General features: G+C 42.0%; 1 protein-coding gene and 1 long non-coding RNA gene across 2 annotated transcripts in view; one reads left to right on the top strand and one right to left on the bottom strand.

The window, feature by feature from the left end:
- Positions 1–367: 367 nt before the first annotated feature.
- The window catches only part of LOC142498891 (uncharacterized), a 46,638-nt gene continuing 20,039 nt past the window's right edge, over positions 368–26,966 (bottom strand). The window contains exons 3-5 of the long non-coding RNA XR_012802576.1: positions 4,970–5,095; positions 1,600–1,643; positions 368–1,406 (exon numbers count right to left, since the gene is read on the bottom strand). This is a non-coding gene — a long non-coding RNA (uncharacterized LOC142498891). The remainder of the gene's footprint in view (positions 1,407–1,599; positions 1,644–4,969; positions 5,096–26,966) is intronic.
- LOC142498890 (vomeronasal type-2 receptor 26-like) lies at positions 3,295–6,987 on the top strand. The gene is made up of 2 exons (XM_075607516.1): positions 3,295–3,411; positions 6,011–6,987. Exon 2 carries the CDS (start codon positions 6,013–6,015, stop codon positions 6,907–6,909), a length of 897 nt encoding a protein of 298 aa, XP_075463631.1. The 5' UTR covers positions 3,295–3,411; positions 6,011–6,012; the 3' UTR covers positions 6,910–6,987.

Raw genomic sequence — 26,966 nt, 5'->3', positions numbered from 1 at the left:
CTCCCGCTACACACCCGCAAGGCCTACACACCCATCCTTTGGGATACTACCTCCTTCACCTACCCCCGCTACCCAAAATAAAAACAATACACACAACAGCTCCACTACCCCCTGTGCCCCCCCCCATAAAAACATGATTTATTATTATTTATTTTTTTATAACTCAAATTTTATTGAAGTTTTGACATGTATCCGTACATATTTTCATATCCGTTATCACAGTTGTTGTACAAATGATATACATATAGAAATGATAATCAGACTTGTAAACACGAAATTGGAACTTAAATCAGAAGGGGTGGGTAAGGAAGAAAGAAAAAAAAACAGGGGGGGGGGGAGGGGGGGAGAAGTCAGTCCTATATCCAAACGTCTCCTCCTCCAGACTTCCGGCGTACACCTCCCGCGTGGCCCGACTCACTGATCTCTAACCAAAGGACTGCCCTTTACCTCCTCTGACTATCGTCTGTCTTTCGGAGGTCAGCGGAGAACGCGTTTCCTGTACTATCATAGCATAATTGTAGTACCGTCCTCCCCGGGGATGTCTGTTTGTGCTAGCCACATTGTCAAGACTTTTTGAAATTTAGCGCCAATATCATTAACCATACTTGTTAATTTTTCCATCTGGCATATAAACCAAATTCTGTTTCTGATTGCTGGAATAGTTGGAATTTCCGTCTGTTTCCATAATGCTGTGATCGCACACCTCGCCGCTGTTGCGAAATGCGCTATTAATTTGCCTTGTGTTCTGGTGAGCCCCTCTATTGGTCTGTTGAGGAGGAACAGCCAGGGGTCCAATGGGATTGCGAGGCCTAATATCCTCTGAAACCAATCTTTAATTTGTCCCAAATGGGCCGCACCCGAGGGCAGGACCACAGCATATGTAAGAGATCTGCCTCACCTCCACATTGTTTAGGACACAATGGGGAGTAGATAATTTCATTGGGGTGGGATACCACCTCATTAAGACTTTAAACGTGTTTTACACACAAGATTAATATCCCAGGCCAGCAGGGGTCCCTGGTGGTCCCAATGGTTGTCCGCAGGCCCCACAGTGAACCCTGCAGGGTGCCCACAGGTGTCTGGCAGCCTCTAGGTGGTCCAATCTAGGCTCCATGTCCCCGTGGGCCCCAATGCGGTCCATTGTGGTCCCTGCGGGTGTCTGGGGGTCCCCGGGTCGTCCCCACAGGTATCTGGGGGCATTCTGGTAGTTCCCACAGAAGTCTGGGGTCCTCAGGTGGTCCCTGAATGTCCGCGGGGCCCCCACAGCTGTTGGGCCCCCAGTTCTTCCCCACACGTGTCCCTGTGGGTCCTCAGGTGGTCATCCGTGGGTTCTCGATAGGTACCCATGGGCGTCCAGGGGTCCTCAGGTGGTCTCCATGGGTCCCTGCTCCCCTGCGGTACCACTCCTGTATGTAAAAAAATAAAACAATGTCCTACATTTCAGTAAATACACCCTGCCCACCCCCACCACCAAATACATACAGTACAATATTGGGCAAAATAACTATTATCCACATATGGATAATTGATTATTTGCCCATTATTAAACACAACATTAGCCAGCATAAATAAAGTGTTAATTATTACAGTTCTACTTACCCCATGCAATATGAAGGGTGTCCTCGTCAGCTTACTGCAGGTCCCTGTCCTCCATTGGAAAAAAAAACATAGTAAAAATACATTCTAATGTCCCCTAGCCACTAAATCAGCTTAGAGGTTAATAACCGTGAAAGTAATTAAGGGGTTAACCCACCCTCTGCCACTACCCACCCAGGTGGCCTTATAACCCTCCTAAGGCAACTACCCCCACCCTTCATCCATTCATTGGTACAGTGTGTATATAATGCCCATATAATATGGGCATCATTTGCCAATAAACCAAGAAATGGGGAATGATTAAAAAACAGACCCAAATAAAAACATTACATAGCCAAATCAAACACAGCACATATAAAAATCAAACACAGCACATAGCAAATTAAATAGATAACAAACGCTAATCGCACAATTGAATGGCACAACATTTAACACTACACCAGTCAATGGTCAATCTAAAGAAACAATTACAAAAAAGATCCAATGCCATCCAAAGAATCAGAAAATAAAAACAAATCAAGAAGTAAACACAAATAAATTACCAACAATCAATTAATCCAATCCAAAATAAATTCCAAAATTTACAATAAAAACACCAAAACCAAACCATTATGAAATAAATGAAAGGTTAAAGTAACCACCATCAGGCAAAACCAAACTACAAAGAAGAAGCCACTATTTCAAAGCAAGCACACCCCCAAGAAATAAACTATTTAAAACACCACTAAAAATACATCTTACTAAATAAAATTAAAAATTAAATTGCAAAAACATTTCTAAACAAACAAACAAACAAACAAAATACATTTAAAATACATATAAACAAGCATCTTCAAACAAGCATCATCTGTATGGTTGTATATTAAATATTGTAATAGTTTATTGGGGGCTTAGAAGGTGGGTAGTGGGGCTGCCGTGAGTATTTTATTTTATTGTAGGTAGCTGGGATGGGTGAAGGTGTATTACCCCCAAGGATGGGTGTTTAGGCCTACCGGGTGAGTAGCGGGAGGGGTTAACCCCTTAATTACCATAGCGTTATTAACCGCTAAGGTAATGAAGGCATTAAGCCCATCCGCAACACCCCCGCAAGGCTTAAACACCTACCAAGGGCCAAATACAAACTCCACCTACTCCCGCTACCATCAATTAACCTGGCACAGGTGTTTAACCCCTTCATTGCCTTAGCAGTAAGGCGCTAAGGTAATGAAGTTGCCTGTAAATGCATTTTTCCTGCATTTGATCCATGACGGGGTCTCCGGTGCTGGTATTAATGGGTATCAGCTTCCGGAGACCCCCAGCATCTATCTAATACCGGTAGAAATGCCTGATTTTTTCAAAGTGTCGTCTCGCCGCTCATCCGCCACTTCTCCCCACCTTCCTACCAACTTTTTGTGGCGGGACGATTGGGAGAGAAAATCGTAATTCTAGAGCAGCGATCAGTTGCGATAAGCTGGTCGGGGCTACTAGAATACAGCAAGGTGGAAAAGCTGGCGATGAGCGGTGAAAATGGCTTATCGGCAAGATAAAAAAAATGGCTATTTTTGCTCTTATCGCCAGATTATCAGAGTTTACTGAATAGCTGTAGGCAGTTTTGTTGAGAAGCTGGCGATATGTGGCTTATCGCTGCATACTGCATGTGGCCCTTAGTGTACTAGTGCAAACTGATTTGGCTTCTCCTGTTTGTTGCACAGACCCCACGCTCTGTCTGCAGTGAAAGCTGCCTTCCTGGATACAGAAAGTCATCACGGACAGGACAGCCCTCCTGCTGCTATGACTGTATTCCCTGCCCAGAGGGAGAGTTTTCCAATCAAACAGGTAAGAGAAAGATTCAGTTTACGCTATGTCCCTCATAGTAATACCTAAAATATTCAATGTTCTTTTTGCTGTCAAAGTGTTGTACTTTATACCATATGGTTGGACAGAGAATGCTCAATAATTAATACCCACTTCCTCAGGATATAATGCAGACTTACTGTCCTCGGCATCACAGAAGAACAAGCAAAAGTGTGTGGCGCAGGGGACAGTGTCTGCTGTGATAGAGCTGCAGAGGCGGTGTGGGGGACCGCGCGTGGGCAGCGGCACTGAAGGCAGCAAGTCTTTCTACATCTGTACAAACTTTCAATCCCATTACCCGTATACAGTAGGTACAGTACCTCCAAGAATTGGAGTGAATTCATGAGCTGTCTAAAGGTTACATTTTGGTGAATTAAAAAAAAAAAATATTGTAGGTGCAATATCCCTAAGTAAATACACATACAGTACCTACAAGTTATCCTGGAAAAAAAAATGTTTGCAAATAACGTCAATTGAAAGCTGGTTATGTTTCCGTTCCCTTATCGGCTGCTGTTTTGTAATCTTACCCCCCCCCCATGCAAAGACTCAGCGTCAAATGATCCCGCCGTGTCATTTGACACGCGTTACCATGGCTACGTGTGACGTCACATGACCCCGCTGCATCATTTGAATGCCGCGTTGCCATGGCGATGCGTCGCCAAAGACACAGCAGAGTGCAGGTAAGTGAGTTACCAAGGCCTCACGCCTCCCCCGGTATTTAAATTAAATGCCGGGGGGAAGAGCACGGGGCCTCTGTAACCACCCGCGCCCCCCCTAGGAATTCTCCAGCCCCCCAGTGGGGGGCACTGATGATGTAAGAAGCGTTGCTGAACAGAGTACCAGAACATCCTGTGAGTTTGACGGTGATACCACTGGTGGGATATTCAAAGTTGCTATAGCCAAAATAGCACTTTGTGATACCAGGACGAGAATTAGACCGGGTAAGCCTACCTAAAGTATGCCCCTGCACCTAGTCGAGGATAGAGTCTACTCCCCAGGCCCCCAGTTGTTATTGTATTTTGTTATTGTGTATTTGTTATGTTTGCTAGTTTGCCATAATAAATTCCGTTTATTAAACAACTCTGTCCCATCTGGTGATAATGAGCCAGTGGTTTCGGTCTAAAAAGTACTAGTCTCCCGTGACAGCCACAACCAATGATGTTGCAGCTTCCTTTTGGCCTCAGATTTAGCAGTCATTTTGATTTCTCTCAGGGAGGTTTAACACGGTAATCTCAGATATCACGGGGTCTCCAAAGATGAAAATAGTGGTGTTTAACTCAGGAGGGATAGAGATTACGAGCGCAAAATACTGTGAATATAACAATACTTATTGTCCCAGTGGTATAGATGGGTTTCCTGGATGGGTGCCACAGAGGTGTTTTGTGAGTTCGTTCAGAAACCACTTGTAGTACAGTTGAGGTGAAGAGGTCCAATGCGCACTCACATCCAGGTGAAGATATAAAGGAGGAGAGAATAGAAGAGAACCACAAATAGTGTAATACTGTAACGCAAACCGATAAAGGAATGGTATTACACTCACATTTTGTGGAATTCAAACAGGCATTTCGGTTATCAAATTAACCAAATAGGGTGAATGTTCTCGAATACCAGGATACTTCCAATGATGTGTGGATTCTCAGATACAGTAACAGGATACTTCTGATATCTAGTGGAGAAAGAGACACACAAATAGTGTAATACTGTATAATGCACATGCACGATAAGTAGAATATAGTATATATACTCGCATTCTTACAAATGGTAAAGCGCTTCTCGGTTGTGAAGTAATCAACTTCCAGGTAGACCTGTGGACCACAGGATATTCCCAGCAGGGGAAGGAAGAGAACGCAGGAAAAAGGTTAAGAACTTTATAGAGTAAAATAAATGGAGAACTAACAAAGCTGCAAGCTAAGACAGTCAGAACAGGGGTCAAGAAGGCTGATAACCCACTCTCAGCATACCCCAGTGATGGCCATACACAGGGGGATAACATATATAGAGGGTCAAAAATTCAGACAGCTCTCCCAGTCTCTCTATAATAGCAAACAAGCATAAGTAAAGTTCAAATGTCTATGCCAATGCGTTTCGTCCGTAAGACTTCTTCATGGGGCCCACCGGTTTACCCCTTGAGGAGTAAAACACAAGTAGGAGAGCCTGATTGTTTAACTACCCATTCCTGCTTGAAGTTAGAGATAGAAAAGAAGAACTACATCAAAATCTTAGAATGACAGAAAAATACAGACAATACTGTAATTGCACCATGGATCACAGATAACACAACTGTACGCCATTCCTGGGTTAGAGGACTATAACTAGTAAGTTAACTTCATATAGATAAATATGTTGTTCAATCACGCTATACACGCCATACTTCATGGATTAAAGTCACAACACTTTCCGATTTATACATAATGAACAGATAATCTTATAAGTATTCATAGGCATATGTGTCTTGCTAAATCTATGTTTTCATATTTGGTGGAGATGCCTCTTCTGTCAGTTACTAAAAATGTGTAAATAATGTTGTGAATTTGTACTGAATACACTTTTCACTAAATTAATTTTGCTTTTCCATTTTTAGATATGAGTACCTGTGTCAAATGCCCAGCAACTCAGTGGCCAAATAGTAACCGTGACGACTGCATAGATAAAGATATCATTTATTTGTCCTATGAAGATCCCCTGGGTACATCTCTGGCTTTGATATCTGTTCTGTTCTTTCTTCTCACCACTTTAGTTATGGGAATATTCATCAAATACCAAAACACTCCCATTGTGAAAGCCAACAACAGAGACCTCAGTTATATTCTGCTTCTCTCTCTCAATATGTGCTTCCTCTGTAACCTGATATTCATTGGTCACCCTCTCCAAGTGACCTGTATTCTGCGTCAAACAGTGTTTGGAGTCACCTTTTCCATTTCTGTCTCTTCCATCCTGGCCAAAACTGTGACTGTAATCATTGCCTTCAATGTCACCAGGCCAGGCAGCAAGTTCAGGGGCTGGATGGGATCCATAGTGTCTAACTCTATCGTCCTCTTCTGTTCTCTGATTCAAGTTCTAATATGTGCAGTTTGGCTGGGAAGCTCCCCTCCTTTCCCATACAATAACATGGAAGATGAGATTGGGAAGATATTACTTACATGTAATGAAGGGTCACTGATTGGGTTCTATTGTGTACTTGGATACATGGGACTTCTGGCATTTATCAGTTTTATTGTTGCTTTCTTAGCCAGAAACTTGCCTGATAGTTTTAATGAAGCCAAGTTTATCACATTCAGCATGTTGGTGTTCTGCAGTGTCTGGATCTCCTTCATCCCAGCCTATATGAGCAGCAAAGGCAGATACATAGTAGCTGTAGAGATATTTGCCATCCTGGCTTCCAGTGCTGGGTTACTGGGTTGTATATTTATTCCTAAATGTTATATAATACTTCTCAGGCCTGAAAGGAATACTAGAGCCTATCTAACCCAGAAAAAGTAGGCTGGCAGGAGAACCACAACTGCCATTAATTGACTGTGAAGGTGATTCCTGAATATATTGAAATAAGAATATAGTCTCTTCTGTATCTAAATGATAACACTGACTTTGGTCTCTATCACATAATCTTTAACATGTCTATGTACAGTAGAGGAACATGCAATTAAATGCTTTTAATTTTCTCTTAATGGTCAACCCTCAAGAACCAAATAATAAAATAATGTTATGTTGCAAAAGTCTTCCTTTTAAGTACATAAGCCTTTCACCAAAAAGATCAATGATTACCACAGTCTTAAAAATAATCAACATTATTCTTTTTGGATACATTTCTCCAGATCAGATAAAATATACATGTTATCCCAGATGTCATGTTACTATTGTTTCTTCAGGGGGTGACTGGATTCGTTATTATATTAGACAAAATCTGAGTAAAGCAGAGAAAAGATAGTCAGCAGTGTACAAAATATAAATGAGCTTAGTAATAGGTTGTCCCTTATCTTCTTATCTCAGATGTGGGTAATAAATATACAAACATAGGATTTGCCAACCTGGTCAGTCCGTTCTCCTATCTACTGTAAAAATGTAGGCCCTGTGATGCTTGGCTTTTATTCATATTTAGGATAGCTTTAGGTCTATAAGTATTTTTCATTTCCCTTCTTGTACATATTAGCCTCTTCCATCTTTGTTGGAAAGCTATGCCACAAATAATAGCACCAACTTTATTTCATATAGAGCTTTTCTCCCAATGGGACACAAGCATGTCACAATTACAGTATAGCGCGTGGTACGCAGCACATAGGAATGTTACAGACACAGTCCCTGACCAGGTGAGCTTACAATTTATGTTTTTGGTGCCTGAGGCACAGGGAGATAAAATGTGATCTTTTTAGTAAAGAAGTACTGTTCTTCCTCACATTGAAGAGAGAGAGGCCCTAATAGAATTTTCCAAAGAAACCTCTATCGTAATTAAACCCTCTGATAAAGGCGGCAACATTGGAGTCATGACTAACAACGATTATGTAAAGGAAAACAATAGACTACTAAGCGATAAGAATTGCTATAGGGTCCTTGACAGCAATCCAACTATAAAATGTAACTCTGAACTCATTCGCATCTGAGATGCAGGAGTATCAAAAAAAGCTTTGAGTAAACAAGAGAAAGACTTTATGTTGGTTAAAACACCTCGTTTGTCAACCTTCTACAGTCTCCTAAAGGAACATAAGAGAAAATCCCCACCTCCGGGGCGCCCAATAGTATCGGTATCAGTAAACTAACTGAAAAGGTCAGCCAGTACATAGACTATATTTTAAGACCATTCGTTACAGCCCTGCCCTCTTACTTACAGGACAGTAAGGACGTTCTTTAAAAACAAGATGTATCTCTATCGACAGTGTGACAGAGTAACTGACTCAGTAGGCTGGAACAGTGAATTGAGAGACGCTGCAGTCAGTCGACAGAGTGTTAATCTCCTCAGAGGGAGAGAGCAGCAGCTGAAAACTGATTAATCAAGAGCTGGGCTCCTCAGTGAAACAAGTGCATTAAAAGACACAGGAAGCTGCTATACAGGGAGACTGCTTTACTCCACAGAGAGAGGAAGTGAAAGTTCTCCCAGCCGGGGAGAGTTTAGCTCTATTAGACCCTAGGACTGAAAGAAGCAGGCCTGCGGGGTCCAGCTTGGAACCACACCCAGGATAAAGACAAGGACTGACAGATAAGAGAAATCCCCTGTATTTGTTCTGTGCAGAGACAGCTACTTTGTTCCAGATACCAGGGCATGTTTTGGGCTGACAACCAGCTTAGCTGGCGGCCCAGTAAGTGAGGGCCACCATAAAGGTCAGTTAGTTTCCCTGACAGGAACAGGATTTTATTTCATTCTTTTTGTGTTTTGCCTTAAAGGGGCAGTAGCCCCAATGTTTTGGTTCCTGTTTGTTGGCAAATAAACCACTATAGTTAAAACTTAACACAGCGTCTAGTGTCTTACTGACCCTGCCGCGAGGCTGTCCTGCCACAGGTGGTGGCAGCGGTGGGATGCTACCCCTCTGTGGGTCAGTAGATGAAGATATGTTAAGGACATGAACCAAAGCAGAAAACAAAACAAAAAATATATTTTGCTGAAGCAAGTGAATTTGCAGCTAGCAAGTGCTGTGTGTAAAGTTTGCCCAGTTGGGTATGAAAGAAATTGAAAATGGATTTTTGCAAAGATGTTGCCTAAGAAGAACCAAGAAGGTTCAATCATTATAAAGAAAGTACAATTCACGTAAGTTGTGTAAAGTCTGCCCCGTCGGGTGTGGGGAAAAAAAGGAATAAAAAACGTTTTTTTTAAAAGGCCGTCGTCAAATGTCCATTTTGCAATGTACTTAATCATACAAAACAGTGTCCCTTCAGGCCATACGATGATGATGAGAATGATGATGACGACTCGTATGTGGCCCCGGGAAGAGTGCCGTACCCGCAGATGAAAGCTGCAAAAGAGACCAGCGTCCAGAGCGCAGGACCCCATAACCTTGGGGTCAGTGCCCAGGAATTCGGAGCCGTGCCAGTTAGAAGGAAACCAGGTGACTTTCTAAAGGACTAGAATACAGTGAATGGTCACAGCAGTGGCCTAAAAGAATCCTATTTGCACTCGCTAGACCAGAAATGCTAGGCTAGGAAAAATTCAATCCTGGGAGTTACCTCCATAGCCATACATAAACAATTATAAAATCACATTTATTAAACATATATACAAAAAACCTTATTGTCTAAAACACCACTATGTGGCTCCGGGAGAAGGAGACATAACTCGATACAGGGAACAGTATTAGAAAACCTGACAGACGCTGACCTAGACAATCTAGATATGCTGAATGATCTGGAGGAGGTATCTAACAGACCATATGGTGAGGGTCCATTCACGGACCTCAAGAACCAATCTACCTTCACACCTCCATCAGAGTCATGCTCAAATGTGGATGTGTTCGTGAAACTGGTAACGACTGAGATTTTACAGTTGAATAAAACCAATAAAAGACAAAATCTCACACACCCACAACGCCTAGCACTAGCAGATTTGGAGAAAGATCCCTTGATCGAAATTAAACCTTCGGACAAGGGTGGCAATATAGTCCTACTTAATAAGGAAGACTACGCTACAGAATGTAGGAGACTGCTGTCAGACCAAACAAGTTATAGGGTACTTCAGGAAGACCCAACAGCGGTGTTCAAAACACAACTTTTGAATATACTGAGTGAAGGTCTAGACGGGAAGGTGATCTCCAAGAGAGAACTTGAGTATATCATGGTGAGGAATCCTCAAATTGCTACGTTCTATTACTTACCAAAGCTACACAAGCAAAAACTACCGCCGCCAGGGAGACCAATAGTATCTGGTATTGATAGCCTGACGGCGAGTGCTAGCAAATATCTAGACGTAGTATTAAGACCATTTGTGAACTCCCTACCGTCATTCTTACGAGACACAAAAGACGTCCTTCTACGTCTAGAGGATGTTGTTGTCAGTACAGACACATTACTTGTAGGTCTAGACGTTGAGGGACTATATACAAGTATCCCTCACGCCGTTGGTCTGAAAGCTGTAACTCATTTTCTTAAACAACGGGGTAACAACTACAACAAACACAATGAGTTTGTAATCCAACTATTGGATTTTGTACTCACTAAAAATTACTTCACATTTGACCAGAAATTCTACCACCAAATCCAGGGCACCGCTATGGGGACCACCTGTGCCCCCACCTACGCCAATTTATATCTAGGCTGGTGGGAGGAGACAGTGGTCTTCAGCGAAGCCCTGGAGGAATACACAAGGTATGTAGAATGATGGGGGCGCTATATTGACGACATCATCCTCTTATGGAAAGGCCCCACACTCCTTCTGAAACAATTCATTGATGTGTTGAATACAAATGACCACAATTTAAGACTCACCTCTGACATAGATGACACTACTCTGAACTTCCTTGACCTGACTATCAGCAAACAGCAAGATGGCAAGCTAGTCACAACCATCTATAGGAAAGAAACAGCGACAAACAGTCTCCTAAGGGCTGACAGCCACCATCCAAAACATATCATCCAGAACATCCCCACGGGACAATTCCTAAGGCTGCGCAGGAATTGCTCAACCTTGGATGAATTCAGGAGACAAGCTGATGATATGACTGCTAGATTCATCAGCCGTGGTTACTCCAAAAATAATGTACGCAAGGCAAAAAAGAGGGCAATTGACACACCTCGAGCCCAGCTTCTAGTTGACAGGCAGCGCCCACAAACACAGACTGGCAAAACAATACGATATATTGGGACATATAACAACCAGTGGCAGGATCTGAGAAAGATCTTCAGTAGACACTGGCACATCCTTACCAATGATGCTGATTTGAAACAGGTCCTTAGAGTCTCACCAACAATGACCTGCAGGAGGGCGCGAAACCTAAAGGACAGACTAGTACATAGTCACTACAGGGAAACCAAACCAAGAACTTGGCAAGGAGACAGGATACCCATAGGGTCATACCCATGTGGCCGCTGCAAGGCCTGTCCATTTATGAAAGCCACCAAAACCATTCCCAATCCACCGAGTAGTGCCTATGTCATTAAGAATCACATTAACTGTCTGTCTGAAGGAGTCATATACCTTATTACGTGCAGATGTGGCGTACGCTACGTAGGAAAGACCCATAGGGCCCTAAAGGTGAGGGTCCTAGAACATCTGGGGTCTATCAGAAATAGCAAAGACACCCCCGTCGCCCGTCACGTACTAAGTGAACATAACGGTGACCCCAAATTCCTCACCTTCTGTGGGATTGAACACATACCCTGGGGTCCCCGAAAAAGTAACTGGGATAGACGTCTGATGCAGCGTGAGTGTCAATGGATATTCACGCTGCAGACTCTACAACCAGGAGGCCTCAACGAGGGGTATATTTACTCAGCATTTTTATAGGGACCTATCTCCATCTGCCCCATTGATAGGTCTATGCGAGGATGGCAGTACTAGGGCTACAATTAAAGATGATTCATAGTGTGGTATATATTAGGGTCTCAATACCCAGCGTGACCGTATTGACTAATATAGGCGGTCTCAGTAATAGAACTACACTCCTACACTACTGAGAGATAAATATATTTATATATCATCATGATAACAATACCACTACAGACCATGGGGGTGTGTGCAATAAGAAAACCGCTAACATCAGAGGATACGGACGGAGTCATAGATAAATAGAGTCTTAAATTCAGTACGTCCGTATTGACTTTAGAGGCGGACTTTAGTAAAGGCTATTACTCCTACACTACTGATACAAAACAATGGGTTCCCAGTATAAACACCACAAAAGTTCAGACTTACACGTGACTGCTACGCAGAATGGTGATTACTAATATACCTAGCAGGCATGCAGTTTACAGCACGTCAAATGTATAAATCATCTTTATTAGAATCTGCCATCCTCCTGACCATCAATTCCCAATATATTTGTTCACTGCAGCATTCACACAGTACATGCCATGCTGATTATGTGAAATCATTCCTGTTCTTTATGAGAACATTAAGTATCTCATTCCTCATTTCGGACAAGTTGCCACGGCAACATGAATACAAAATAGGTGGACAACTGATTCGTACACTCCATAACGGAGACTAGACACACCAGTCCTCCTATAAACACATTCTCTGGATTGGCTGAAAAGTGCCACACGCCCCCAACCATCCAGTACTTATAGCAGGGAGGAGATTAGAGAAGTCACTCCCATTACCCTGACGAAGCGCCCACGAGCGTGAAACGTACGTCGGTACGTGATGACGCACTTCCGGTGACGTCATCCGGAAGCACGGAGAACCTGGAAGCGAGCCAATAGTCTGGAGAGACTATCAGGTTGTATACTCACATGAGGGAGCAGATTATTGTGCGATATCCACTCGTGTACTGACATAGACACTTGCTAACGGCCGAACGAGTCCAAAGTACTCAGACCCACTTGCTTTGAGTGAAGGTGGCGCCACGTTACACACAGTGACGCCCTGCCTGGAACCCTAGGGACCAAGCGGTGCGCTTAAAGTTAGCATTATCACATCGTCACCAATACGGTGCCCCTTACACCTGATATATGAACGTAGAGTGTCAGGTACTTTGAGGTACAAGCACCACTTTGTCTGCATACCACATATGGTGACGTCACCTAAGGACTATATATCCTTATGCAACACTGACATAGGGGACACGCCATACTGCAGCAACCTTTTCAAACTCATGGACTCCCATCCATACCACATACAGTACCGACACATTTTATTGCAGTGTGGTCGGTACCGCAAGCCGGGAGATTTCCCGGCTTGCTAGTGGCCGCCCCTCGGCGTGCCGCGCGTCATAGACGCGCGGTCACGCATCTTCGGGAGCCTGCGCCCCCTGCACGCGCGTCCAGGGCTCCCCGAGGGAGCCCTGGTGTCCCGCGATCTGCGGGACGGCGGCAGGGGGTTCCGGGGGACCCGGCGGACCCGACAGCGGTAGGGAGAGCGCCCCGATCGGACGGCGCTCTTCCGCTGCTTCGGCGCACGCCCGTCACACTCGGGCGCGCGCCAGGCTACTGCTGCGGCCAAGAACGGGCAAATGCTCGAATAAACTTGGCCGCAGCAGTAGGCTACATGTTGTACTCATAACTAATAGAGGATTATTGTGGGGAGTCTCTCAAGGAGTATAGACATTTCACATACTGTCCAGAATATATTTAGAGTCTCTCATTGCTCGGATAACTTTATTAGCACTTATTCCCCAACCCCCACCCTCTCTGTGTTTTCCTGGAGCCACATAGTGGTGTTTTAGACAATAAGGTTTTTTGTATATATGTTTAATAAATGTGATTTTATAATTGTTTATGTATGGCTATGGAGGTAACTCCCAGGATTGAATTTTTCCTAGCCTAGCATTTCTGGTCTAGCGAGTGCAAATAGGATTCTTTTAGGCCACTGCTGTGACCTTTCACCGTATTCTAGTACATTACCCTTCCTGTATGCACCCTATCTCTTTAGTACCAGCACATGTCTATAGTATGACACTCAAGGTGAGCGGTAGCCATTTTCCTACCTTGACTTTCTAAAGGATTCAGTTTGCTGGGCCTGTCATGAACCAGGTCACACGGGAGAGGTGTGTCCCCAAATTCTCAAATATAAACACTGGTAACAGGAGCAGCACAATGAATATTGTCTCCCACAGCTGCAAAAGCAAGCAACGCATTGTGAGCGCAAGGAAGATGTGGAAGCTGATAACAAAGAGGGTGTGCCCAGTACCACTGATATCTCTGGAGCTAATAAAGCAAAGAGAAGAAAAATAAAAGTTTTTCTCAAGTCACAGAGGAGTTGACCGAACCACTTGAGCCTGTGATATCAGGACAACATGTGTCAGAAAGGCGCCGAAATGTGCTGCAGACTGTAGTGGTGTGTGGAATCGTTACAGGAACAGAGGCAAAGGAAAAGGAGGAGCAAAGGGAAGCTGAATCCTTGATCCAGGAAAAAGAGGTCTTAATTTCTGCACTCAAAACTGCCCGCCATGATTATGAAGTTCTGCGGCAGCAATTGTATAAGGAGCGAGAAGCGAACGCCAAGGTACAAGGAGGCGAACGCCGAGTTACAGAGGTGTATACTCCCAGCTATACAAGAGTACGAGGTGTTGAAAAAAACAGAGCATATCTTACGGAGTGAGTTGGAGGAGGTGACGGCAAGTCTGGAAAAGGCTAACACCTCAATTGATGAAAAGCAGAATAAGTCTGATGGGCTAATTGCTAATCTAAAACAGAAATATTGGAATGCTCTACAAGAGTACACAATCTCAGCACAGAGGTGGAACACTCACACCAGGAGGGCCACTGTATAAATACAGAGCTGGGTACTTTGAAGGAGGCCAATGAAACAGTCCTAAGAGGTATAGAGACGGTAAAGATGGAGAACCTAAGCCTGAAGGAAGAGGTTTTAAACCTGACAGGTCTGGTCTGTGAAGGGACTGAGATGCTTCACCAAGCACAGAGAGTGAAGATGCAATTGGCGCAAGAAAAATTAGAAGTGCAGGAAGCACTGGAGAGTACAGAAACAATGCTAAAAAAAGAACGCGTCTCTCTGGAGCAGCACACACAACCAGAGCATTTACTGCAGAGCCATCTGCAAGAGCTGTGTGCGCATCTACATGAGGCCAAGAGAAGCAGTGGGTTCTGCAGGAAGAAAGTATCCAGGCTGCTAATGAAGTAAAAGTGCTACAGGAGCGGCTGAGAACCCAGTGTGTCCCCGCAGTGCAGTATAAGGAACTGAAGGACACCTTGAGTGTCACAAGAGCATCACTGGAGGCGGAGCTTAGGGGTCAGGTGACTCTGTATGAGAGGGAGCACAAGAAGGTCCAGAAACTGGAGCAAGAGCTGGATAAGCAAAGACATGATTCCATTCCCATGAGTCAGTACACCAACGAGAAAGAGGCCTGGAAAACAGAAGCAACGCGATCCTAGTGACAAAAACTGCAGAGCTCCAAAATATGAAGGAGGCCCTAATGCAAACCCAGAGGCAGCACAGGGAAGATATAGAGGCCCTGAGAGGAGAACTGCATGATGCACTCAAGAAACAGAGGTCTCTCGCTGAGGAACTGAACCTGTTGCAAAAAGAGAAAAGCATTATGACCCTTCAGAAACACTACAGAGCATTTATCCAAGGAAAGATAGAGAGAGAAAGCTATTTGCGTAAACGCTCTGCGACTGTCACCACACAGTCTGCCTACAGAGGGAGGAAAGTTCATCTGCTGTTTCGCCAGAGTAAAGCAGCTCGGCTTATTCAGTCCTTCTGGCGAATGAAGCAACAAAGAAAGAAGTATCAATACTTGAAGGAATGCTTGATTCTACTCCAGTCAAAGGTTAGGAAGTACCAGCAACAAAGACGCTACCAGGACATGAGACAAACTGCAAAAGTGGTTCAGTCCGGATATCAATCCTACCTCCTAACCAAGCAAGCTGTGCATTCCTACAAGCGTATCTGCAATGCCGTTGCAGTAGTACAATTTGCTATAAAGATGGCGTCACTAAAAAGAATAGGACGGAAAGGTGTCGACGTTCATACGTGGGGAAAAGCATCACTGGAGGTCCAGTGGTACTCCTGTTGGAGTAAGTTAATGAGTCAAGAAAGAAAGGCTCAAATCTTCAAGTCTGTCGACTGTAAAAGAGAAATGCCATGGAGCACATTTAGAGTTGATGATAACTCCGCAAGTGATGAAGACAAGTCGTCGACTGTGAAAGAGAAGTGCTATGGAGTGTACTTGGAGTTGAGAACTCCATAAGAGTTGAAAACAAGTCTGTCAACTGGGAAAGAGAAGTGCCAGGCGGTGCACTTGGAGTTGATGAGAACTCCACCAAAATTAAAGTACTGGAGCTAAGTGATGCTGAGCCAATCATAAAATGCCGTGTGAGTGAGACGGGCAAGGAGATTACGCGACACGTGGGAGTACTCAAGGCTGAGCAAGGGAAAGAAGAGGTATCTAAATACCAGTCTTCATGCCCAGAAGGCCTGGTAAATGCTGCAAAAGAAAAATACCTGAATTGGAAGTCAAGGAAAAAAAAAGGGGGGGTGACGTCGGTCGTTTCCGACAAAGATGCTGGTGCACGGGAATGGTGCACAGACCGCTCACAGGACAATGTTTTGCTGGGGGGAGGGATATGTGACAGAGTTACTGACTACGTAGGCTGGAACAGTGAATGGAGAGATGCTGCAGCCAGTACACAGAGCGTTAATTTCCTCAGAGAGAGAGAGCCGCAGCTGAAAACTGATTAATCAGGAGCTGGGCTCCTCAGTGAAACAAGTGCTTTAAAAGACACAGGAAGCTGCTATACAGGGAGACTGCTTTACTCCACAGAGAGGGGAAGTGAAAGTTCTCCCAGCCGGGGAGAGTCTGACTGTATTGGACCCTAGTACTGAAAGAAGCAGGCCTGCGGGGTCCAGCTGGGAACCACACCCAGGATAAAGACAGGGACTGACAGAAAAGAGAAAAACCCTTTATTTGTTCTGTGCAGAGACTATTACTTTGTTCCAGATACCAGGACATGTTTAGGGCTGGAAACCAGCTTAGCTGGCGGCCCCATTAGTGAGGGCCACCATAATGGTCAGTTAGTTTCCCTGACAGGGATAGGATTTTATTTAATTAATTTTGTGTATCTCCTTAAAGGGGTTATAGCCCCAATGTTTTGGTTGCTGTTGGGTGGCAAATAAACCACTATAGTTAAAACTTAACACAGCGTCTAGCGTCTTACTGACCCTGCCTCTATCCCACATGATGTAGGAATAGGGGCAACAAAATATTTTTGGGATACCAGGGGAGAATGTTATAAAAACCATAATAAAGTGGTTATTAAGCTTCTAACATACGTACTCACGAGGAACTTTTTCCTCTTTGATAGGACGCTTTACCACCAGACCCAGTGTACAGTGTTGGGGACTACATGTGCTCCATCTTATGTGAACTTGTACCTGGGCTGGTGGGAAGCAGAGACACTATTCTTAGAGGGGATGGAAACATATGCTGACAACATTACATTATGGGTAAAATACATTGATGATGTGCTTCTTTTCTGGAAAGGGGACTCTACAACCCTTAAGAAATTAATCGATGCACTCAATCAAAATCAAACTAATTTGAAACTTACCTACAACTATAGTATGAAAGAAATTAAATTTCTGGATCTAAATATCTCAAGAGGACCGGACAATGTACTTATGAGTAACACACATGTAAAGGACACAGCTACCAATAATCTTCTACATGCAATAAGTCATCATCCACATAACCTCATTAGAGGGATCCTGAAAGGACAGTTCCTACGTATTCTTAGGAGCTGCTCCACAGATGAATGCTTTGAGGCGCAAGCTTCACTTATGACCCAACGCTTTCTCCAAAGTGGGAATAGCAAAAAAATAGTGAAACAAGCAGGCAGTCAGGCAGTCAGGCAGTCAGGCAGTCAGGCATTTGACATCTAAGGAGAACAGATGGTAACTATTCCTCTGCTGCAGACACCTTAAGAAATGTCCACAAGTATTCTGTACTAAACACGCAAATGTATCATGGCATTCAGGTATTTGACTAGTAATGGGAACAAATGGTAATTATTCCACTTCCCCACAAACTATTAGAAATGTCCACAAGTACTCTGTATTAAATATGCCAATATATCATATTGATCTACACCTATTAGATGTGAGTCTAGATACGGCTGCGTGTAAAGAGGTTAGTGGTTCGTAACAACACAATACAGTGTCAGTTTAGCTTCTATTACACTCATTATCATACCATCTCTCCACTTAGAATAAACTATACATATATATTTCTAATCCAGGTTAGAGCTACGTGCTAAGAAGCGAATGGTGTTTTTTTTATACCACATGATTAACCCTGTGCTCGTTAGACTAGACATATTTCTATGCATACTGTTTAATAAGTCTTTCAATATATTTGCAATATATACAGACACTAAGATTATGGTCAGTAATCACTTACCAGCATTGCTCACTATCCATACGAGAAGGCTTAGATTTTACTTCATAGAGTCTCTCTCATTTGGCTACATGTAGTTGCAAGATCACTTGTTACTTTGGTGCGAGGATTTATTTGGGACAATTAAAGTCACCGCTACATAGTAGTGTTCCCCTCGCTTTCACTAGGTTTACATTTGGACATATGTTATGACTGATTATAGGCTAAAGCAGTAAAATTCCGGGCATTACTGAAATCCCTGCTCTCTGACTGGATGGAATTCCGGGCTTTATTCATTCAGTAATGCCCGGAAATTTTGGCAACTTGCCAGCTCACCTTTCAGAGATACAGGGGGAGCGTGGCATCTCTGTTCCTCTCCTCTCTCACAGCATGGCAGCACATGCAGGCTCTCTCTCACAGCACATGCAGGCTCTCTGTTACAGCACATGCAGGCTCTCTCTCACAGCACATGCAAGCTCTCTCTCACAGCACATGCAGGCACTCTCTCTCACAGCACATGCAGGCTCTCTTTCTCACAGCTGCTAGTGCTGTCAAAAGCTGGAGGGTCCCAAATAGTAACTTTATTACTTGCAACAAAGTAATATTTCTTCCATCACTTATATAGCTTCTGCTAAGGTAATTTGCATATGTTTTTTTTAGTTTGTAGTTAAAATCACTGTCTCCAACTTATCTTTCCATTCTCCCCTTCACCCACCTCTCCCCCTCCCCTCTTCTCCCCCTTCTCCCCCTAATTCCTTTCCCCCAACACCTCCCCCTCACCTCTCTCTCCCCCCTCACCTCTCTCTCTCCCCCCTCACCTCTCTCTCTCCCCCCTCACCTCTCTCTCTCCCCACCCAACTCTCTCTCTCCCCACCACCTCTCTCTCTCCCCCCTCACCTCTATCTCATCCCTCACTTCTCTCCCCCCAACCTCTCCCCTCCTCACCTCTCCCCCCCCTCAACTCTCTCCCCCCCTCAACTCTCTCCCCCTTCTCACCTCTCTTCCCCCCTCACCTCACCCCCACCTCTCTCACACCCTCACCTCTCTCCTCCTACGTCGCACCTCTCTATCTCTTCTCCTTTGCTACTTTACTTCTTTTTCCTACACAGGTGCATCAGCGTAATTCCGAGTTATACAGTTGTATGAAAAAGAAAGTACACCCTCTTTGAATTCTATGGTTTTACATACTGTATCAGGACATAATAACAATCATCTGTTCCTTAGCAGGTCTTAAAATTAGGTAAATACAACCTCAGATGAACAACAACACCTGACATATTACACCGTGTCATGATTTATTTAACAAAAATAAAGCCAAAATGGAGAAGCCATGTGTGCAAAACTAAGTACACCCTTACTGCTTCCATAGGAATTAACATGCTAAATAGCAGACGTGCTGCTAATCATCATGCTGGATTCTTTTTCGTAGTCCTACTGTACTTCCTCACATTTGCCATGAGCCTCCCGCCCTCCCACTTCAGAACAGCACCTCTTGTTCTAGCGCTTCTCTTTCTCAGAAATATGTTTCCCTCCTTAACCTCATTGAAACCGTTGATCATCATCAGCTAGGTCTATATAAAGGTCTATGAAAAATTATTTAATAATAGCAGTCGGTTTATCAAGTGAAAAACTCCCTTTCCTTTCAATGGGATTCCTTTTCTTTGATAAATTTAGTGCTGTTTTTTTTAACTTGTTTTGATGCTGGGGACTTTAGGAAATAACCCGTTACATATCTTAGGGCAGCAACATCCCTCCACTACTGTACATATGCCACGGGCAGTGCTCTTGAACTTGTGGCAAATTAGGCCTGGGAATCTTGATGTGGACTGTGGATTGCCTGCTCATGTTAATTTTGCTTCAGTTGTTCATGCAGCTAAGTACATTTTTCCCACTTAAACCTTTCATCTAAGTTCACGCAAACATATATGGTACAGATATTGTACATGGTCACAAAATGTTAAAGCAAACGCACCGACAGCTTCCCGGGGGCTATGATTGTTGAGTAGGGCGGTAATAGGCATTGAAGATATCAATTAGTTTTGAAAAAGTGTCACTCCGTTACTCACTAATTGTTTGATGAGCTATTCTCTCACTGGTGGTCACTCTCCGTTAATCCCAGTGTCTCAATGCTGGATCCAGAAGTGTACATATCATTTCAATTTTGAAGGAAGCACTCAGCAATCAAAAATGTAAAAAGTTTACTCTGTTTAATCCATTTGCAGAGCAGGTACAATCATAGTGTAATGTTTCAGGGCATATATCCCTTTCCCCAGACCCTACACCTGTGTTCATACTGTGACAAACACATATACTGTAAAAACTCCTATGGGGTCAATTACTCGCCCAGTACCACCACCTGTGAGACAAGAAGGCGAGCAGTTACATCTTCCGCATCTCCTGGTCGGCATCTGACATCATAGTGTCCCGCAGCATCAGTGGCGGATACAAATTGTTTATTTATACCTTACTGACTGGTACTGTACCTTGTGATTCTCCGATGAGGATTACTACACAGAGTATACAGGTTATTACAGAATCCCCAATAGTGTGAATCAGTGTCAGTGGTGTATTAGACTCTCAATGCTGGGTATATTGGCTTGTGATGGTGCCGTCACACGTGGGAGCTTCTCTAATACTGAACCTGTTGCAGAAAAAAAGAGTGAAAGATGCTGAGCCCTGCAGGCAATTCAGAACATGGAGGGACGGGATCCCGACTGATAAAAAAAAATGTAAATGGCTGTTAACATCATATGAGTCACCCAGCTGTGGGGTTGTTCATCTATCATCTATCACTACAGATTCAAGCATTTGCCACTGATCTCTGACATGCCTGATTTAATTTGATACCACGTGTCTCCATTCACCTGATAATTCACATCACATCGTTTGATTCAAACAATATTTGCACTATTTTGTGCTCTTTATTCTTTACATATCGATACCTGCGCTCCCCTCATTTTCAAGACGGTTATACAATCATAGACTTATTTAAAACAGAAAATGACCAAGACTGGATTTCCCACATGTTTAACATCACTAGGATGCTTCCTCAAGGTGTATTAAAAAATAGGCCTGGCATTGTTTAAGATAGTGTCCACCTACGACATCACAATATACCTACATACTGTATACCACACTAATCATCTTGTTACATATATATCAAGAAAAAAGGGAATAAGTATTAGCGCCTAACCAGATCCCCACTGACACAGAACTGTAATGTGAGGATGATAAATTAATTAATGTATAAGCAATACCATATATATATATATATATATATATAAAACTAAATATAATAGTAATAAAAAACAATAAAAATTTCAGAAAAAATATATGTAAAATATACAATACAAGTGAAAGTACGATACAAAAAAAACTGTCCTTCAGAGTCTTTGCAGCCTGAAGAGAGGGACCACCAAATCCCTCAGGGATATCTAAGAAAAAAACAAAAAACAACAGGCGCACTCATAGTGTAGTAAGTTATAAAATTTATGGAGGACTGGAAAAGGTAAAATTGCGCACTCACAAACAAATCAAGAACATAAGCAGTTATGAGTATACTCAATCGCCAACAGTGCAGGAAACCAGCAAGGCAAGCGTCTCAGGGGCTCCACCGAGTGTAGCAGATACACCATTCACGTCGCCTCTGTATGCCGAGTATTGCCTCACTCCAGTCGGGATCTCGCGAGAGTAGTGACGTCAGCGGGAGTATTTAGGTAACCTCTGATTCCTCACCGTAAGCAGGCAGGCTCTGTGTCCATAGAACAGCAAGGCAGACGTCCTGGGGCTCCACCATATGTAGCAGACAACATCACTCGCGTCGCCTCTGCATGCCGGGTACCTCACCACTCCGGACGGAGTCCCGCGAGAACTGTGATATCAGTGGGAGCTTGTTTCTAACTCCTCACCGCAAGGCACTCTGTATCTGTCGGACTCGAACAAAGTGTCATTCAAATAGAGTCACAATGCTAATAAGTCGTGGATGCGCATATAAAAACATATAAAATATATCTGAAACACACCCTACGCGTTTCGTCCTTAAGACTTCATCAAGGGGTATATAAATAACATGGAACGGCAAACCTATTATATACATATGTTAACCAATCATAGCTAGACAAGGCTAATTGCGTAATTGACAACATGAGAGTGGTTCCAAATATTAACCACTTTCACTGCTGGAACTTTTTAAATAAATTAAATCAAAATAATAACAATATATAATAATAAAACAATATATAATATACTATAACAATAATTTCAGGGTAGTGAGAAATAACCAATCCACACAAGCATTTAAAGAAGTATACATGCCTGTATGGTGGGTTGAACTGCGTAAAAGGATAATGTTAATAATGGGAGAAAAAAGAGAGACACAGAGGGAATCAATGCATTACACAAAATGTATCCATCTCCACCAATGTATAATACATGATAGGTAAATATTGATATCATAATATAATAAAAAGAAATTAAACCAAAAACTATATATATAATAGGTAAAATAAATAAACAATTAAATAATCAACATTATTAGAGGAGGATAAACAAAGAGAACAGAGCACAGATGAAGAGACCAATGGTGGCATTTTTAGCAGCCAAATATTGAACTAATGTGAACAAAATAAAATAAAATAAACATAAATGATAATAATAGGTGTATGTGAATGTTAATGTTAATTGTGTAAGTGTGCTGTATATTATATATTATCTTCACTAAATAATTATTATCAACAACAATAAAAATAACAGTAATATATTTATATATATATTAGTGACTAGTACAATGAATCAACACATAATTCATAATTTGTAATTAAAGATTAGCATACTCCGGAGGGAACAAGAAAACTTGTTCAACCCAGACCTCCACAGAAGCCAACCCATGTGAATAACTAGTGTAAATCAAACTAGATTAACCATATATGATATATATATATATTATAAATAAAAGTAAGGTCTCCCTGTGGGACCGAAACGTTGGATATCGTGTAACTATTGTTTTAATACAATTGCTTGTGGATTACTCCTTGCTGTTTGCTGTCTCCCTTACTGGTCTTTGGGCTGGTTCATATGCTGTGTGGATATCTATGGGACTATATTTAAATTAGACTGCACCTCCTAATGTTTGGCAATCTGTGCAAATCTATATACCCTGAATCGGGATTTTACAATGAACTTAAATGGTATCAATATATTAAACTACTCAGTGTGACAAATAATGATATAAAAATCATATAAAAAGTGCACATCTATAAATATAAATGACTACAAAATCAATAACTATAAATAATGACTGGAATAATCAACTTGTAACAAAACAACAATGCTTCTGAGAAGCTAATGATTGTGTCAATATTAAATTAAATAAAATGTCCAAGATAAAATAATAAAAAAACATGAAACAATGTCCGGTATCACTGGATGCTGGCAGCCTTCTTCACTGGCATAACTACCTCCCATCACACGACCTGAATAGAGAAAAAGGAAGAAAAAGCGTCCGATCCTGGTGTGAGAACGTTGATAAAAATGTAATGGTCTTGAACATAGAAATAAAAACTCACAAACATCCAAAGTTTTTGTGCGTGTTATGAGTAAACTCATGCCCCATCTTGAACAGGAAACCGCTCAGCTTATACTGTTCTGCATCAACTTGTCACAAGTCTTCCCGAATGAGTGTTGCCTCATAGAGAGTCCTCTGGTAACCAGAAGCGCGCCCGAAGCGTTCCAATCAGGAAAAGTTCCCAGACTTTAGGGTGGAATACACACTCCTCCGGCGTAGCGATTCTGAATAGCATTCACACTACTTCTCAGCAGCACCTACACCCTACGCGTTTCGTCAGATAAACTGATTTCATCAGGGAATGGATTCTGATTACGTGTGCACATAGTATATTCTTCCAGAAACGAATAAAAAGAGACTAATTAAATCTACACCTGTATGTATGTTAATTGAAATTCCTAAAATTAGCATATCAACTCTAGACTTAAAGAAAGTTTATACAATGGGATGAAATATTGCGATAGAACACAATACTCATATGTTAAAGTTAGAAACATTATTTCAAAAAAATACAAATATTGTACAAAACATATGAAGGAAGTAGAAACCTCTATATTATTAGGCTTATATAGAGGACAGTAGAAATGTATTATTTTGAATTAATGTTTATATTGCACTTTTTCTCTAGGGGAAGGGTTATCATAAACCACTTACTGTATAAAGATCACTTATATAGATCATAAACCACATATGAAAAATGGAATTACAGATGCAGCTGCCGTTATTCGAACACTTCACGCGGTGTATACCTCGGAATACCCATGTCATGGCGCGTGCTTTCTTCCAACCTTCCCGCCCCTTCCCGCCTTAAGACGCAAGTGCAGGCGAGTGCAGAAAATGGAATTTTAGTGTTCTGGCTTTTAAACACCTGAAATTGACACAGTAGCACAGTACTGTACACATTACAATTCATTCATTTCATTGCAAGCACAGAAACAGAATCCATGAAATTCAAACAAAGCAACCGCGATAAACTCGTCTGCCTGGCGTAATTGACCGGGTGAATGCCGCGTGGAATACAGCAGCGCAAATGAAAACGGCTCTGTGATTTGTTATTCTCAGTATTTCTATACAACAGGAAAATCAGTAGAGAAACAGAGATACAATCAACCATGACAGTTATATGACTCTTAACTATATACTGTATGTTTTTTAATTCATTTGTTTCTAAGTAATGAGTTTAAATTTTTATTTTTCATTTTCTACTTAATACCAAGATTTACTTAATTCTTAACATTAAATAGTTACAGTATATATGCCAAGAGAACAGACTAGGTTCACCGCCTGTTACTAAATAGCATTATCAAATCTGATGGTCCACATTCTACAGCATTCATGTGAATATGATATTTATGTGTAAATGTGAAAAATACAATTATTACTATTTATATATTTATTAATTTTATCAAGTGATTAATTTGTGTACTATCAACTTATATAAATACTGTAATGTGTTTTATATTATATCCCAAGACTATAAACATAAAATATATGTCTATACAATCATTTAGACCCACTGGACTTAAAGTATTTAATACATAAATCTAGTAGGTCTCTCTTAAATGTAGTTTCTTATGCCTATCCCCACTTAATAAAGTGGGTTGGATGACTTCAATTCCCATTACTGATAGTGAGGTCAGGTCGTTATTATGTTTTGCCAAATAGTGTCAGGATACACTATGTGTTTGAATCCCATGTATGACATTCCGACGATGTTCCAGGAAGCGTGAACTCAAGGTACAGTACACGCTGTCCTCCCCACATATTGAATGCCACAAGGGCAAATGATTGCATAAACAATAAATGTGGACAAGTAATTGATATGGCTCTGTATTTGATGTACCGATCCATTTGAATGAGAAACGATTTTATCTACTTTATTTAGAGTTTACAAGTTAAACATCTCGTTCTTCCACACGAGAAATTGCCATTTATTAATTTATTCTTAAATGTATGATCTTTAAGATTTTTTAGTCTACTAGGTGCTATCAGTGTTTTAATATTCCTAGCTTTCTGGAAAACAATGGGTGCTCTAGGTGGTAATTTTGGACCAACAATTGGATCATTCAACATGATCCCCCAATGTTTGTTGAGGATTGATTTAATTTTTGTTGTGGCATGGTTAAATTGTGTAACAAAAACTGGAATTATTAAATCTTCCACTTTTCCTATCTATCCTTTACCTCTTCTAAAGGGACACAGCTAGTCTTAGCTGATTGGAGGGTAGCAACCTCCTACCTAATTGAAGCTCACTCCCTCCCACATTTAAATGGTTAAAAGCTCATTCCATGGCATCTCCCACTCTCAGGGGAACTTGCCTGCTTACAGTGTGATTGTGACAAATCTATTACAGAGTGCTTTTCCTGGTAATGTACAGGTTAATAAAAGCTTCAATGAGACTTAGAACTTTTGCAACTAATATTGACAGATTTATTATAAATCATTCTTCCTGGCAATGCACAGGTTATTAAGAATCTATATTAGTGTTAGGGACCCTTGAAACGTGGTCTGCCGTGCAGTTGGCTCAAGGGCTTACAACAATTTGGCCAAAATGTTAAACTAAAAGACCATTTTATTTATTAGTTATTTATACATGTATATTTAGGCACTGTACCGTATATAAGTTTTTCTGGATGTGCACTGAGCTTTGTCTGTGTTTTATGTTATGTCTCTGGTTTTAAATACTCTTCTAAAGGGACACAGTTGTCATGTTGTATTTCTTATCACTACATTTAGGGCATTTAATGCACTCACTCTATATAGTTACATCTTATGGTATTTATATACAGCACCAATACCATAGTCAGAGGCATCGGCCTACACCAGGAACGTTTTGCTGTAATCTGGTGCAGCCAGAATGGGTGCACTAGCTAAGGTGGTTGTCAGTGCCAGAAACACTGTTTCACAGGCAGGGGACCAGGATACACAATGTAGATATCTGCATACACTCCAGGTTAGATGGAATGGAAAAGGATCTGTGGGATCAGTGTGAAATAGGCAACATC

Source organism: Ascaphus truei, chromosome 7 (assembly GCF_040206685.1).
Source record: "Ascaphus truei isolate aAscTru1 chromosome 7, aAscTru1.hap1, whole genome shotgun sequence".
Taxonomy (NCBI): domain Eukaryota; kingdom Metazoa; phylum Chordata; class Amphibia; order Anura; family Ascaphidae; genus Ascaphus; species Ascaphus truei.
Note: the sequence above shows the minus strand (reverse complement) of the source record. Positions and strands in the feature narration are given on the sequence as shown.

Excerpts from the sequence above, each read along its gene's own strand:
- LOC142498890 (XM_075607516.1), top strand. The coding sequence starts at position 6,013 with ATGAGTACCTGTGTCAAATGCCCAGCAACTCAGTGGCCAAATAGTAAC.